Here is a 16,528-nt window from a genome sequence, read left to right on the forward strand (position 1 = left end):
CCCTCCCTCCTTCTCTCCCTCCCCTCCCTCCCTCCGCCGCTCCGTCCGTCGGTCCGTCCGTCCCTCCTGCCGCCCGCCTGCCCGCCCGCTCGGGGCGCAGGGCGGGAGGCGGGAGCGGCCCCCACCGCGCTCCGCACACGCGCACCGGGAGCCGCTCGGCCGCACCGGCGGAGCCGCCGCCGCCCGCCGCCAACCCCCGCCCCGGGGGCGGCTGCCCCGGCGGAGCCTCCATCTGCAGCCCGGCGGCGGAGCGGGAACATGGCGGACCTGGAGGCGGTGCTGGCCGATGTCAGCTACCTGATGGCGATGGAGAAGAGCAAGAGCACCCCGGCGGCCAGGGCCAGCAAGAAGATCACCCTGCCCGAGCCCAGGTACCGCCCGCCCCGCCGCGGCCCCGGCCCGGCCCCCGGCGCCCTCCCCGGGCCGGACATAACGGTCCGGCCGTGCCCCGGTTCCCGCGGCCTTTGCCGGCACCGGCTCCGGCCGTGCGAGCGGGGRCCGGGCTGGGTGTGCTGGATGATGTGTTGGATTCGTGTGTTTATTTGGCACAACTTGTGCGGGGTCCCTCGGCGGGTGAACGGGGGCACCGGGGACGAACCCGCGCAGCTCGGGGGGTTTATGAATCCCCAGCCCGTCCGGCTCCTGGGGTTTATGGGATCCCCGGTGCTCCGGCCGGCGGGTGAGGAATTCAGTCGGTAGCACGGAAGCGCTACCGCTCTGGCCGTGCTGCTCTGCAGAGCGATTTTTTGGTGATGCTTCATGGGGTTTGACAGGGGATGCGGGAGGAGGACGGGGCCGGAGCTCGCCCTTAGCAGGCAGCTCACGGAGCAGAAGTGCTGGTGCAGCTCTGGGTTCTGTCGCTCCGACCTTCCCCGGTCCCACCTCGGGTGCTTTGGCACAGCCGAGGTTGTTTGCTTGGGGCTCGGTGCTGAAAGCTGCTTTTCTTCTGCAAAAACAGCTTCTCCCCGTGGCTATGTGTGTGTTATAAAATCACCTGAGCTTTGCTTATTTATTGCTGGAATTAAAACTAAGCTTCTCCTTTTTTTTCCGTGGCTCTGGGTATGTGTGTACATATATRTATATATTAAAAACGAAGATTCAGCCGGCAAACAAAATACTGCAACAGGAAAAATCTAAACCAAATTTTACTGCAGAATGTGTAGGCAGTTTGGAAGCCTGCTGGTGGCCTAGCCTAGCTGTCTGCTGTGAGCCAGGGATCGCTGGAGCCTTCTTCCCACTTCTTCACTCATTTTCCTGCCTTTCTGCTGGAATGCTGAGTAGCACAGGGATGCTGCGGAGCAGGGCCAGGTGAAGGGTGCCCAGCCCGTGTTTATCCCCCTTTGCAGGAGCAGTGAGACCTCAGTGATGAAGTTTGGCTCTTGTGTTTAAGGTCTAGGTGAGGATGGTGCCTGCCTTTCTCCTGGTACGTGTTTACACTTTCAGAAATGGTACAACATCCACAGAATTTCTCCTGCCCTGTTAGCCCCGGGGTGCAGCTTTGCTTTGGTGCTGCATGTGTCTCGGTGCTCTGGTGATGTCAGCTCTGTCCTCGGTGATGTGCAGCGCTGCTGCTCCCTGTTCCCAGCAGGGACGTGACCCCTGTGGGCAGGTGAAAGGTGGGACACGGAGGATTTTAGGGGAGAAGAAGGAGTCTTCCCAACACCATGAGAAATGTCAGCACAGCTGGTGTTCATGGAGAGCCTCCAAACTGCTGCCTGCCCTCACATCCCTCATGCCCAGCGCTGCGGAAGTCTCGTAGCAAGCGCAGCACGAGGCCTGAGGAACCTGCTGTGCTTTGCCCTCCTGCTCCAGGGTTTATGAGGTGTTGGTTTTGGGTGGTTTCCCTGAGCTGGGAGAGCATGGTTCACCTGCCTTTGGCTCCACAGGGTGGGAAAGGCAGCCAGGTGCCTGAGGAAGTTTTGTGCGGCAGGAGGAAAGGGGRAAAGCTCAGCGGCCAAAGTGCCTCTCTCCTTGGGCTGCCTGTGGAAGAAGAACCTGTTGGYGTGAGATATTAAATGAGAAGGGTGGTCTGCCACCCTCCCGGGTCTGTGGTGCTGTGCAGGAGGTGGGAAGCTTTCAGAGARGAGAAATTTGGGGCTGTGGGACAGGGACAGGCCAGGCCTTCAGCACAGGAGCGGGAGGAAGCACGGACATGACGGAGAACAGGGACTTGCCTCAACCCGGGACCACAAACGGCTCTGGGTGCTCAAAATGACTGAACCTCTCAACCTCTAACTGAAACCAGGGGTTTCCTCATGCAGTAGGAAATTGTGACCGTTATTCTGGTGTCAGATATCTTTGTGCTGGCTCCTGGCTGGTTTTTTTGATCCCTCTCATTAGAGCAGACATGGTGTGCTGGGTATACCGAAATACTCTGTATCGCTGGCAAAGTGATTCATTTAAAATGACATAAATCGGCAGGTTGATATAGTAACAGCAAAAAAAAAAAAAAAAATACAACACACAGAGTCCTCTCTTGTTTGAAATCAAACAATTTTTCCAGATATTCATTATTTCTGTGTGTGTGAGCAGCTCCTCRGAGGAGCACGAGCTCGGCTCTGGAACGCCGGGTGTGCAGCCGTCCTCGCCATCAGTCCTGGCTGTCAGTGGGACAGAGAGCAGGAAGGTCACTGGAATATCACATCCAYGCTTGAAAATAAATGGCCCTGCCTTCTTGCAGCACTCAGGAACGTGTTGGTTTATCTCTGGYGGGCAACCACAGCCTGGGGATGGGGTCCTGTGCAGTGGCCTTATCTCCTTGAGAAATATTATCAAGATTTTTTACCCCTTGTCTCCTTGCTGGAGCCCAGTACACCTGTCGGCATCCTTTTATCTTTCCCAGATAAGACTGAGGCTAAATGAAGCAAATGAGTTTACTGTAATGCAAATTTGAGGGGGCTTCCTGTTTACAAGGAAATAGCTGTAGTGCCGGCAGAATGAATTCCAAGGCTGCAGGCCAAGGCTTAGCAGCAAATAAACTATGAGGGTGAAGAGTTTATTGGCCGTAGGGCTGATTATTGCTGAGTTTACGTGAATTATCCTCAGACTGGTTTTGTCCTGAAATCGTTAAATGTCACAGTTTAGGGGAGGAAGGGCAGAAAACACTAATGAGCCGGGAGTGCCTAAGGAAGAGGATTAGTGTGTTTTTGTTTTTTTTTAAGCACCAAAACAAAACAACCCTTTTTCCATCCTCTGTCATCTGCTTTTCCTTCCCTTCTGCATTTCCTCCTTTCGTTCCTAAGAGCCTTGCCAAGAGCTGTGGTATCTTTGTGTTGTACATTGTTTCCTAAAAGCCTGTTTTTCAGGGAGATTCGCATGGGTGGGCAGAAAGGCTGTCAGAGGCAGAATATCCTGCTGAAATCAGGCCTGGAATGGGAAGGAAGACAGCCCTGTGGAAATATGAGCAAATGTGAAACCTAAATCTTATTCTGCAGAATTGCTCTGAAATATCTTAAGTGTGGTGGGAAAGGAGTAAATAAACTGTACTCCGATTTTTTTTTTGGCTATTCAGCAGACTGCTGAGGTTATTCACTTTTCCATGTAAATTTTACATTTCCCTTATTTTTGTCAAAGGGAATGGAAGAGCACTATAGAGCAGCTTGTTTTTATTTGCCAGCAGCTTGTTCTGGTTTGAGTAAAGGATTTGCGTAAATGCGAAGCTGAGAAAAATGGTCCAAGAAATCAGGTAACAAATGGGAGAGGGTTCAGGGCTCGCCGAAGCCTCGTGTGCGCCACTGGAAAGTTGACATTAAACCTTTCTTACTATAAACATCACGTAAGCTTTGGGTGCTTTTGGTGTACAAATACCACAGGCATGGTAACAAAACACAGCATCCATCTGTCCAGGCTTCTGTCCCTGAGGCTGTAGATGTTTCTCTCCTCATCTTTCCTTTTCTAACCTGCTTTCAGTAATTACCTCTGTTTCAAGTTAATTTGGATTTTTCTCTCAATCTTTTTCCTTGGTCTGCTGTGTTCCTCTGAATCTTGCTCCACTGGGAGAAAAGGGACCATTGCAAAGACTTTTTTCTTAAAAATCATATTCTTTAACATGACATTTTTCCTCAATTATCACCSCATCTTCACTTGTACAGGTGAAGACTGGCCCCTGGTACCCAGCAGCTTCTCGTAGGGTGGTTGATGCACCCTTTGCTTTCTTACCCAGTATTCAAACTAGCTTGTTTCAAACTCTGATTAAGGGTTGTTGAAAACACAGAGGTTGATTTGCCTTCCCAATTCTATCCTGAGCTGTTTGTGATTTCTTTTCCTCCTCTATTGCTGCTGAATATTGTCAAAATCCAAGCGACATCTGCTCAGGGTTAAGCATCACTGCTCTGTTCTCTCTTGCTTCTGATTTTGTAATTTTATTCTCTTGGCCTTACTCTGCTCTTTCAGTGGATTTCAGTTCTTTATTTTGAGGTGGCCTTCAGGGAGTTCTCGAAACTTCTGTAAATCTCTTAAGTTGCAGGCTCACACTCCCCTGTCTGTGCTGTCAGTCTGGGTGACTTTGGCGKTGTTTTCTCTGGCATTGTTGAACGCCTTCGTGTTGTGTTTATTCATTTACGGTGCTGTCTCTGGGAAAATCTTCCTGACAATTGCGTGTGTAATTTTCATCTTTGTTGCTATTCCGCCCATGTCAGCCCGCTGTGTCTCTCTAGGTGCTTCTTTGTTGCTGCAAGAAAACTGTTCAGTTTTGGGCACCTTTCAGTGCTGGGTCACCCTTTTCCAGGAGAAGTTCTTCCTGGTGTCCAAAATCTGAAGTTTGAATGAGTAAATTGAAGCTTGTCTTACTGTCTAGCATTGCTGATGTGAAAAGACACATGTGAGGGTTCATTGGGAACTGCTTGAGGGAGGGCAAAAACTTGCTTTTTCTCTGAATTTACAGTACAGGAAGGGCTAACCATTTGTGTTCTTTGGTAGACTAGCTCAGGGGGAGACAGAGTATGGAATTTTGGTTGGAAATTCAGCCTCCCTGCATTTTGCCGTCAACACAAGTGTGTGGATGCAAAGGCAGTAAGGAATGGCTCTATTGAAATAATTTGATGTGCATACAGAGCTCTGTAGGTGTTGACAACGTGGACTTGCTTTTTATCTCAAGTCAGCTTTGTACTCCAGCACTTTTTTTGGGGAGAATGCGTGTCTAGGGATGGGTATGGCCTGTCAGTGTAGGAGGCTGTATGGGAGGGCTCCTGCAGGCTGTGGGTGCTGCTCTTGGCCCTGTTTGGGTGCTCTGTCTCTGGGGAATTCAGTTTTTACTGTACCTGCAGTGTCCCATACCCTATTTACAGACATGCCTCTAAGGAGAGCACAGGAGGATGAAAATCCTGTTGCACAGGAGGGTGAAAATCCTGTTGCAGAGCTTTAAGAGACAGGGACTGAGTCTGCATGAAGGACAGCTTGTTGTTTACCTGCATTCTACAGATCAGGAGCCATTTAGAAAATACCTGATGTACTTTTGTTCATGAAGCACCTTGGGCAGGGGCAAGAGTTGAAGTTGGATTTTCTGAGCCTCAGTGGAGGYTCTTGGCTGTCTCAGCTGCTGAGCATCCGGTGCTTGGAGCAGCTCTGGGCACAGGAAGGAGAGATCTGGAGAGAGATGCTCCAATTCCTTCTCCCTTGGGATGCTGCAGGATTGCAGCATGTGTTTTGAAGCACAGACCTTCCCTCRGGCGTCATTACCTTAATTAAGAAAAAAGGTAAATAAGGGTGATCTGGGGGGAGATCAGCATGCAGTCTTCTGTTGCTGTGCTAAAAACAGAGGGGATGATTCTAGATGTGGTTTTGGGGAAAGCTTCCAAAATGTGATGTTGTGTTATAGGTGTGGAGCACTCATGTGATCCAGGGCAGGTGCTGTCGGGCCTGCCAGGTGTTTTGTCAGTCAAATTAATAAACTTTATAGSTCTTAACTCCTTTTGTAGCTGATGGCTTTTCAGTGCCCAGAGCTTCCTGTGTGAAATGTTTCAGCCAGCACTGGAACTATAACATCAGGACATGAGTGTGTACAGCCCTTGGTTTCTGTTCTGGTGAAATCATGTGGAATGGCCTGGTTTAATCTTCTTATCAATAATAGCTTTATTTTTTTGGCAATTAATAAAATTAGTAAAAAGTCTATCAGGAGCCGTCAGGTCCAGGTKCATAAACCAAGTAACATAATTTAATTGAATGAAGTTGGTGCAAAAGCAGCAGTTTCTAGCTTAGAAAATACAGCTGTTTTCCACAGGAGCTTCACCCCATACTTACCCAATAAAATCATTCCAATACTGACTAAACACCTATATAAATAAGCCTTGCATAAATAAATAACATTTTTTGAAAGCATTTGAAGGAACGCAGAGCCCCTCAGCCCCTTCCACTGTGCTAGGAATTTGTCCTGTCAGCAYGTGTCATGTCCTATTGAGGAGGGAGCTGGGGAAAGGGGAGATTTCTCGGGATCTGGTGGAGCTGTGTGGATCAAAGCTGTCATTAGGGATTGGGTCTGGGGTGTGTGACAGCAGACGGGCACCAGCTGCACTCCCAGCTCCACAACCCCGCAGGGATCTCAGCACGGGAGCTGGGAATTRCTGGGTCCTCGGGGGAGTTCTACCTCTGCTCAAGGTGCACATGAGGGAAGAGCTCCCGGCAGCTTCTTCATCCTCCTGGGAAATTAAAAAGCTCYGGGGAACCCAATAAAACACTCGGTGCTCCAGACCTTGGAGAATGACACCCCTGTCCCGAGGGGCTGAGYGCAGAATGAGGCTCCATGTGACAGCTCCGGGGATGGGGCTTGGCTGCTGTTGTTTATTGTGTTTCTGCCTCAATTTCAGCGGGGAAAATGAGCTCTGGAAAACTGAGCTTTAAATGGAAAAGAGGGGTGGTGGGTCCAGAGGGTGGTGGTGGGTCCAGAGGGTGGTGGTGGGTCCAGAGGGTGGTGGTGGATCCAGAGGGTGCTGCTGAATGGAGTCAGATCCAGTCAGTGCCCAGAGGAAACAGCCTCAAGTTGCAGCAGGGGAGGTTTAGGTGGATATTAGGGGAAATTCCTTCATGAAAAAGGGCTGCCCAGGGCAGTGGTGGAGTCTCCATCCCTGMAGGGATTGAAAAGTTGTGTGGTTGTGGCACTTGGGGACATGGGTTGGTGACGGCTTTGGTGCTGCTGGGGGAACAGTTGGGCTTGATGGTCTCTAAAGGATTTTCCGACCTTAACAATCCCATAACTCAATTAAAAGAAGACAAAACGTGTGTGGATGTTTTGCTCTTTGATGCCTGAAGTAGGGCTGGCTGGGACAGCCATAGGGGTGGGACACAGTTTGGGAGTGACAGTTCCTTTTTGAGCATTTTCATCATTTGCTGTCATTTTCYAGTCTCCACTCTGGCTTCTCCATTTCTTCTCGATCATCTTCTGTTCATTTTCATATTTGCACCAATCCTGTATTGTGCATCTGTYCTCTGATTTGTTATTAAGGTTTTTGATGTTTTTTTTTTACCCGAGATTCTCCTAATTGTTCAAAAATACAAGAACATTCCTGTAGTTTTAACTTGTTGTTTACAACAGCTTTGAAAGATCTGATTTTTAGGCCAAATATTTCATCCCAGTTTTYACTTTTGATCAATCTTGCATTGCTAAATCTTTTAAATGCACTTGTACAGAGAGAAAAAAAACAACCCACTTTAGGCTGTGATGGCTCTGGGCCATTCTGCCAGTGTTTTGAATTGYACTTGTTGACCCTGTCATGCTTTCAGTCCAGAGGCCTTTGGGGCAGGATCTTTGGTCCAATTTTAGCAACTTTATGATGGATTTGGATAGTGGAAATAAACATTTAAAATCTCTGTAAAATTGCATCCTGAGCCTATAAATGAATAAATAAATCAGRGGCGTTTGTCAGTGTTGGCTGTAGTTCTTGGTCTCTCAGTCAAGGTTTATACTTGCTACTTGCAAAGAAAGTTCTAAACATTTGAGATTGAGAAAGATTAGAAAAAACTGGCAYGTCTTCAGTAATTTTGTATTTGTTTAAAAAAAGAGTAATTTATGATTGGCGAATGCCTTAATTGCAGTCRGAGCGAGGAGATGTGATTTTGCTCTGATTTTCCTTTCTTGTAATTTCTCAGCAGCAGCAATCTGGTGGAAGGGCAAGTCCTTGACACTGCAATTTGGTGTAATTATTCCTGAAAAAAAACATGTACTTAGAAGCTTTTATATTAGTTTCAGATTTCAGCACTGATAATGCCGGTGATCCTCAAGGATCTTGGGGTTGGTTTTATGAAGTCAGAGCTACGCAGCTCCTGCTTCTGGCTCCCTCCTTGGAAACTTTCTCCATGAAAATTATTTGCATAAGTGAAGCTGCTGATGCCGGGACAGGAGGGGGGTGTGGGTAGGTGTTGCTGAGCCCTAATCCCTTCCATCCCACAGGGCTCTGGGGTGAAAAATGTTGCTAATCACCCACGACAGTCCTAAGAGCATTAGTTCACTGCAGTGAAATGACTTGGCAGTGGCTTGGTGTGAACTTTGGGGGGGTGTGAGGGCAGAAATGGGTGAATTTGGGACAGAGAATGGCAGAGTGTGTGGAGGTGGGGTGTGCACGTGCTGTGATGTGTTTATGGAGAGAAATCAAAGTTTGGGGTCACTCATTGCTCTGTCAGTTGATGAGACAGAGCAGTGTGCACTAATTAATAACTGACTCAAAGCATTGGGAAAGATCTCCAAGACTGAGTGTGATTGTGTGGGTTTACAACTAATAGATAAATATATCAGTTTGGATGGTCTAATGATCCTTTCTGTGCTGGGAATTTGCCCCACGAACTGCTGCAACCACAGTGACAACGTGTGAAATAGCTTTTACAGCACTGAGAGCCCAGTCATTTGGAGAAGTATTGACTTCTGCTGAACTTTGAGCTGGSTGCAATCTGAGAGGAAGCAGAATGAAATGGGTTCAATGGTTTGTGAGTGTTCAGTTTTTATTACCCCTGACAAAGGAATAAATGAAGGTGGCTGTGGTGTGGAGATGGGATTTTSGGAGTGCAGAGAGTGGACAGGCACTGTCAGACCTTAGAAATCAAAGCACTGGCCGTGGAGTTGATGAATATCTGGCATTTTCTTGAAATGATTATCAATTTGGTTGTGCCAGGAGCCATCAGGAGCTTAGTGTGCAGTTGGAGAGAGGAGCCACACGTGGCAGAGGGGATGGTACCTGCTCTGACGACAAAGAGGAGGGAAAAAATAAATCCAGCTTTATTTTACAGACTGGGGATCTGAGCAGATAAACTTTATGAGCTGCTCGTGACGATACAGGAAATGTTGGTAGGGTTAAATCCCGGACTCTCTGCTCTCCTCGGTCTCTGTGAAGCTGCTGTTTCATTCTTAATTTTGTTTTTCYGTTTCTGTTTCGGCCTGTTGGAGAATAGATTAATGACTGGAACTGCTCATTCTTAGTGCAGGTTAGTTCTTTAATGCTTTTCCAAACTGTGGTGTGCGTGTGTGCACCTGTACACCAGCTAACTTCCCAAAAATCCGAACTCTTTTTGATTTGCAAGAAAAAAAAATCATCTGCTCTGATGATAAATAATTCAAAGCTCCTCTAAGATCCAGTAGTAGGAAGGCCAGTAGTAAGGAGCTTCCTGACCTAGTTCCAATAGTAGGAGTATTGTATRTAAGGATGCACCCCACTGCCTTGTTCTGTGCCCTTTCCTTTTCTGAGATGTGAGCTGCTTTCAGAAGAACTTCAGGGACAAAATCCTTGAAATGAATAGCAGAACTTTTATAGAATCGTGGAATGGTTTAGGTTGGGAGGGGCCTTTAAGTTCATCTCATTCCAACCTGCCTGCCATGGGTAGGGACATTTTCCATTACCCCAGGTTGCTCCAAGCCCCATCCAGCCTGGCCTTGGACACTTCCAGGGATGGGGCAGCCACAGCTGCTCTGGGCACCCTGTGCCAGGGCCTGCCCACCCTCACAGGGAAGAAATATTTCCTAATACCTAATTCAAACCTCCTCTTTGCCAGTTTGAAATCATTCCCCCTTGTCCTGTTGCTACATGCTCTTGGAAAAAGTCCCTCTCCATCTTTCTTGGAAGTTTCAGAACGAGTGCTGTTTGTTCTCCTCTCTCTCCTCTGTAACTCCTGGGTTTTGTGCATTCCCACATCCAATGGGATTGTGCTCCGGCTGCCCCATGGATGGGTCCTCAGTTCCAGTGGCCATCTTTGCATCTGGCAGACGTTTCATTTCTCCTGCCTGGCATGTTTCTCCTTGAAGTCCCAGGCTGTCACTGTTCCAGGAGTGGCTGTTGTTGTCCAGTGCTGCAGCCAAGGAGGAGTCCTGGCTTTGGCTGAGCTCCTCTCCAAGGCTYCTCCTGGTTTGCTGTTCCTGCTGGAACTCTCCTGGGAGGGAGGATCATGGATGCTCTYGCCGTGCATGCCTTTTCTGTGTTAGAAAGGACATAATGTGTTTTCCTCTGAGCTTTTCAGACATGTTTTCAAGCAGATATTTCCCTCCTGTGCCGACCTTGGCGCTGCAGTTGCTGCCTGTGCCCTGCCAGGCTGCTCGCAGACAGCGAGAGCTGTTGCATTCCAGAATGGAGTTTAACCTTCAAGTGCTTTTCAGCAGGTTGCTTTGATCAAAGCTGGAGTAACTAGAGCTCCAAGATGCAGCTTGGAGCTCCTTTTAACAGATTCTTCAAGCTCATKATTGAAACAAATCCATTTTCTGGGCAGGTGGAGGAGCTGATCAGGTTAGAGCAACCTGTGCTGCTCACAGAGTTCATGGTTGGATGAAGATGCAGATAAGTCATCTTCTACCTGCTCAGTGTGCTTTGAACTGCTCTGCAGGCYTGGAGTGTTTGTTCAGCTCCTTCTTTGAGGGCAGCTTCACCCAGGGGCTGTCAGAGATACAGGAGAGCTCAGCTGCCCACACCCAGGCACTGCTGGGCATCTCCCCAGGGCCAGTGGCAAAGGGCTTCCCTGTGGACCCAGTTAAACCAGCAATCACAGAATCCCGGGATAATTCAGGTTGGGAAAGCTCTCCATTGAGTCCAACCTGAGCCAAATCCCCACCTTGTCACCCAACTCAGAGCACTGGGTTTYACCTCTAGGAATGGGGACTCCAAACCTCCCTGGGCAGCCCCTTCCAGTGCCTGACCACCCTTTCTGGGAAGCTAAAGATACCCAGAGTCCACATTGCATATCTCACCAAATTTTAGGCCTGATGGTCCTAAACATACTTGTCCTGGTGTTTCAGTTGATTTATGATATGTGGATGGCAAATGAAATGTTTCTGAATTTTTTAGTTGTTTACYGTTTTTGTCCTCTTTGAAATGAAAAAAAAAAATATTTGAACAAAAGGTTTTGCTGCAGTCCAGTTGGATGTGCTTTTGTTTCTGAAGTCTCCCTGGATTTCATTTTTAGCCAACTTTTATTTCTGCTCCTTGTGAGTGCTGCTATTAAGGTGGATCATGCTGTGAACTGAGATGAACTCGTGCAGAAACGGCCACTTCTTGCATTAGTGCGTGGTTTGTGGTGATGGCATCTCTGGCCAGGGAAAGCTTTTCAGAAATGGCTGTGTTTCTGTGAAATGCAGCTTTTAATCCCAGATTGTTGACGTGTAGGGCAACTAATGAGTCCATAGACCAAAGCAGAGAGGGAATCTTTTTTCCTGTTTGTGGAATGYGCTAAGCTCCATTTTAAAATTTTCCATCCTTCTGAATGATACATGGACTCTGCTTCAGTTCTTTGAACTGAATTTCAATTTCAGGGAATTTCTACCTGTAACTTCCATGTAAGCATTAGGAGGTGATTATTCTGGATAGTCATCATCCACACCATGTGATTTATTCCTCTTTCTTCCTATGGATAAGCAGAAATTATTTTAAAGGGTTGTTGAGGAGCTGGAATGTAGCGTGGACTCGTGCAGCCTGTGATCATTTTACAGATTTGTTCAGATCCCGTAGCTGCAAAAGACATTTTGTTCCTTTGACGTTATCCATCAGACCAGAAGTGCAGGATGTCAGGAAAGGAGGAGGAGGAGGTGCTGGAGAGGTTCAGTCCTTACACAATCGCTGTTTTCCTGGGCGCTCCGGTCACACGTTAAATTTTCATTATCTCTTCCCATTGTCTAGACTGAAGATCTGTTGATGTAATTTCTTGCAGTGCGCCCTGTTGGAGCAGAGGAAAGCTTTCTTGATGTCATTATTGTGAAAAAGGCTTATTCTCTTACTGCTGGTCTGGTGGCCAGTGGGAACGGGATGGCAGTGCCAGGGGAAAAGGGGAAAAGGGGGAGCTGTGGGCTCTGGGAACTCATTCCAGGGTCATTCATCTCCAGTGGGCTCTCTGTAAGCACAGGGAGATGAGGGGTAGGTCTGTTTGGCAAAAGATTTAGGTTGAATTTTAGGAAAAAATCCAAAATTTCTTCCTGARTGAGGATAGGGAGGCTCTGGCTCAGGTTGYCCAGAGAAGCTGTGGCTGCTCCTGGATCCCTGGAAATGTTCAAGGCCAGGTTGGGCAGGGCTTGGATCAACCTGGGACAGTGTAAATTGTCCCTGCCCATGGCAGGGGGTGAGACAAGGTATTCTCTAAGATCCCTTCCAATCCAAACCATTCTGTGATTCCACAATCTCTACTTTACTCCTTCCTCTTCATTTAAAATCAGTATTTTGTTTAGATTGTTAAAAAACACAGAGAGCAGACCCAGTTCTTAATGAGCAAATAAACAGCAAGTTCGTCACTGAATAATTTATGATCTCCAACCTGATTAACAGTGTTTAGCCCTCCCAGTTCTTGTCTGACTTGATGTGGTGGTTGGCCTCCAGAGCTCTTGCTTTGGATCACACTGCTCAGAGATCCGTGCTCCATGTGGGATTTGGAGATACACAGAGAAGCTATTAATAGGATATTTTCCTACATTAGGGTTTAGGGCTTTCCAGCAAAGTCCTTGGCTTTATTAGAGACATTTTTTCTGGTCAGATCATTCAGATTTTGTGTCTCAGGTCTTCCTTTGAGGAGGAGAGTGGATACTTTCCTCCCCCCACAGAGGAGATGTTTGTCAGTATTTGGGAGGTGTCGTGGAATTTCTGATGATGGGATCCCTGTGAGCACACAAGAGGGGACGTCCCTGAGCTTGGCAAGGATTTGATGCTCAGCCTTGCTACTGCAGAAATATGAGTGATRTTTAATGGCCTTGTTTAGAGCATGAGTGCTTTGTACAGGCTTGTTTTTTATAATAATAAATAGTACCATTTTAATAATARGCAGTATAATTATAGTAATAAATAGTTGTATGAAAATATTGATTTTAAAATTGGAAACAGAGATAAGTCCAGTGGAATTTTGACTTGATGCCGTGACAGAAGAGTTGCTTTACCAAGGCCCAGCACTGCTGGCCTGCATTGATTTAAAAATTTATGTACTTGTGTTGTATATATGCAGTTTTTACTGGGCATTATATTATGATGAGTATTGAGGTTACTTGACAAATAAAGGAAATCTTTGTTAATACAGTTTAAGTGAATGATTGTGACGTTATAAATTAGGCAAAGCAGATATTAAGTGTGCTGCAGCCGAGCAGGGCATGATGGAGCTGCTGTTGGTTCGTTGTGTGGCTGATCCTGGGCAGCTCAGGGTGGCTTTTGCAGTTATTTTATGGTTCAAAYCAAACCTAAGACAGGAATAAAAAATCCAGGGTGTCCCCTGGGAAGTGACCCCAGGGATCAGCTCACTCGAGGCCAGGCCAGGGCTCCACCACCTGACCTTTCTTCAAAAGTTTAAAAAAAGCAATTTCAAGTAACTTCTCTTTTTTTTCCCCCCCTCCCTTTTCTTTTTTTTTTCTTTCAGTATCCGTAGTGTTATGCAGAAATACCTCGAGGAAAGGGGCGAATTAACCTTCGACAAGATCTTTCATCAGAAAATTGGTAAGTCATGCCTCAGTGAAATGGTACTCGTGTCGATATTTTCAAGATCAGTTTGGTTTTTTACATTTCTCTGTGAAATGAGTGCTGTAGATTGTCTGAAGAACACTGGAGGATGGACAGGACTTAGTGAAATTTAGGCCTTCAAGAAGATGAAATGCTGTGAAAAGGAGGAAGATGAAGCAAGGCAATCTGTCAACTTCAGGTTCTGGAAAACTACAGGGAAAATAATTAAATTACTTGGGAACATCGAGGAGAAAATTATATTACTTGGTATGGGCTTGTCAACAATATAATGTGTCACATCAGTTAGACTTTTTTTTTGCTTTGCAGAGGTAATGAGCCCCTTGATAAGGGAGCAAGAGAAAAGATCCCAGATGTGTTGTCTTGACCCTCTGCCATCATGTTTTTGCTCTCAACATGGGGGGATGAAACTGCTGTGTGCAGGGGGTGAAGCTGCTGGGAAAATGGATTTGTGGAGCAGTTAATCAGTGTTYCATGGAAAGGTGGACATAGGGAATTTGTGTGGGAACATCAGAGATTGGAGTTTAGTGACTGTGAGAACCTCTGCGTTCTGCTGTGACACTCCGAGGACAAAAACTTCATAAAACAGGGGAGGGGGAAAGTGCAGCACTCCCAGAGAAATCCTGCAGTGTTTTCACTGTCCACCTGTGCCAGAGCAACCACACAGACACAGTGTGGGGACCCTCGGGGTGGGGACTTGGCTGTGACAGCCTGGGCTGTGTTGGCTCAGCTAGATCACAAGTCTAAATATAAAATCAGTGTTGTAGCCGGTGAGGCATGTGAAATAATCCTCTTTTGGCACAATGTTGTGTCCATCCTGGCACTGGATTAAAAAAAAAATATACATGGACCTGCTGGGAAGAGTCCAGGAAAGAGCAGTGGGAATGAGCAGCCCTTGCTGAGCAGTTTGTTAAATCTGACCTACAGGGAAGTATTGAAATAGGTTGTGATGTGGGCAGTGGAAGGGAGAAGTGAGGTTGAACATTATTCAAAACCAGAAAAGCTGTTGCAGAAATGATGAGGTTAATCTGTTTTCCAGAGCTTTAATGTGTCAGTGAAAAAAAAAAAAAATCTGAATATGAATAAAATTTAAAACTAGTTAAACCACTAATTAGTGGTTGGGTGAGTTAGATAAAGCAGAGTGGATTTCATGATGGGCTGAGATCTTTGTCCAGCAGATTTGAGGAATGGATTGGCTGTGATAACACAGCTTCTCCTTTCTTGGAAAATGGGGAATGGGCTGGGAAATCTTGAGGAGTTTTTATTCCTGCCTGAAATGAGACTGTAGTGAATAAAGTACCCAGTTTCCAGGAAAACTGGTGCAATGGGGGCATATTTRGGCTGGTTGAGCTTTTACTGCTCTCTTTCTGGCTGCAGCAGAAAAGTCCCAAAGCTTTACTGCTTGCCTGGCAGCGTGCAGCTCGCTGGAGGGGGAGTTTTAGGCATTTTCAGATTGAAATAATCAGTGTCTCAGAGTGTCAYCARTGRGTCTCAGAGCTTTTGGAAGTCTGGKGGAGCCTTCCAGTGTGTKTCAGCAGTTGGAGCAGTGTGTACTTGTGCTTAAAACGGAGAGTTTTTATTGTGGCCAGAACTTTTGCCATGTAAATGCACAGATACCTTGTTTGCTTGTACTGACACCTCCGTGTGTGCTTCAGCTCCAGTGCCTGTGCTGAATCATTAATATTTTGCTGTAGCCTGGCAGTTGCAAAATAAGCGGAATTTTAAGCAACCAAACACAGCCTGACTTCAACTGAGTCTCTTTGGGGGCAGTGAAATGAAGAAGTCCTTTTTTTTTTTTTTCCCTCTATAAAAAAAGAAGCCAAACAGACCAACTTCTATGTAAAGGATATTTCTATTTATGTAATTGAATACTTTTCATTACCAGTTGCAGTGAGGACTGTTGCAGTTATTTTGATGAGTTACAGCAATTATAGTTAGGTAACTGGAACCTTGGAAGGATTAGATCTTTTTTTTTTCCCCCATGTTGGTAGTAGTCATTAAACCTGGAATTTTAGAGCCCGGAGTTTCATTACCATATTAGTTTCTTTGCACAGAGGAGAGATTTCCTCCTCCTCTCCCCAGGTGCAGTCAGAGCAGGACTTGCCCTGGGTTACCTGGAAATGAGGAGCAGTTCTGTGACTGCTGTGCAGGAGTTTCAGTTAATTCTGAAGCTGAGATAGGATTTAGAATAGATTAAAAAAAAAAAAATTAAAGCTGAACACGACTGTTTTTAACAGCAGACTTYGCATTGCTCTGGAAAATACAGTATTTCCTTACTGTGGTTGTTCCATTTAAATTTGATTGCGTTTTCTTGCGTGTTCTTTGCCATTCAATTAGCTCTGTTTCCAGACATTAGCATAATTGCTTGTGGTAAAGTACCTGCAATTTTAGGCAAGCGTTATGCAAAGGGCTGGGAGGAGAAGCACGGGGAGGTAATTAAAACTCTAATCATCTTTTTGTTCTGCTGCTTGTCTCTTTGTTTAGGATGAGGTGAGACCACAGGTGGGGCAGGTTCTGGGTGTGGGGCTGTGGGGGGACCCAAGGGAGGTTCCTGCTGTTCCAAGGAGTCTCCAAGAGCCTGGATTTCCCAGGAACTCTGCTGGATCATCCCTAATCCAACTGCCAGATCAGAACTGTTTTTT

General features: G+C 46.7%; 1 protein-coding gene across 1 annotated transcript in view; it reads left to right on the forward strand.

Moving 5' to 3' along the window:
• The first annotated feature begins 72 nt into the window (after window positions 1–72).
• Window positions 73–16,528, forward strand: part of GRK3 (G protein-coupled receptor kinase 3) — a 54,847-nt gene continuing 38,391 nt past the window's right edge. The window contains exons 1-2 of the mRNA XM_057385119.1: window positions 73–371; window positions 13,789–13,865. Of these exons, the coding sequence (XP_057241102.1) occupies window positions 259–371; window positions 13,789–13,865 (190 nt within the window). The 5' untranslated portion in view covers window positions 73–258. The remainder of the gene's footprint in view (window positions 372–13,788; window positions 13,866–16,528) is intronic.

This window comes from Malurus melanocephalus, unplaced genomic scaffold (genome assembly GCF_030028575.1).
Source record: "Malurus melanocephalus ecotype Western Australia unplaced genomic scaffold, MMel_1.1 scaffold_792, whole genome shotgun sequence".
In the NCBI taxonomy this organism is placed as follows: Eukaryota; Metazoa; Chordata; class Aves; order Passeriformes; family Maluridae; genus Malurus; species Malurus melanocephalus.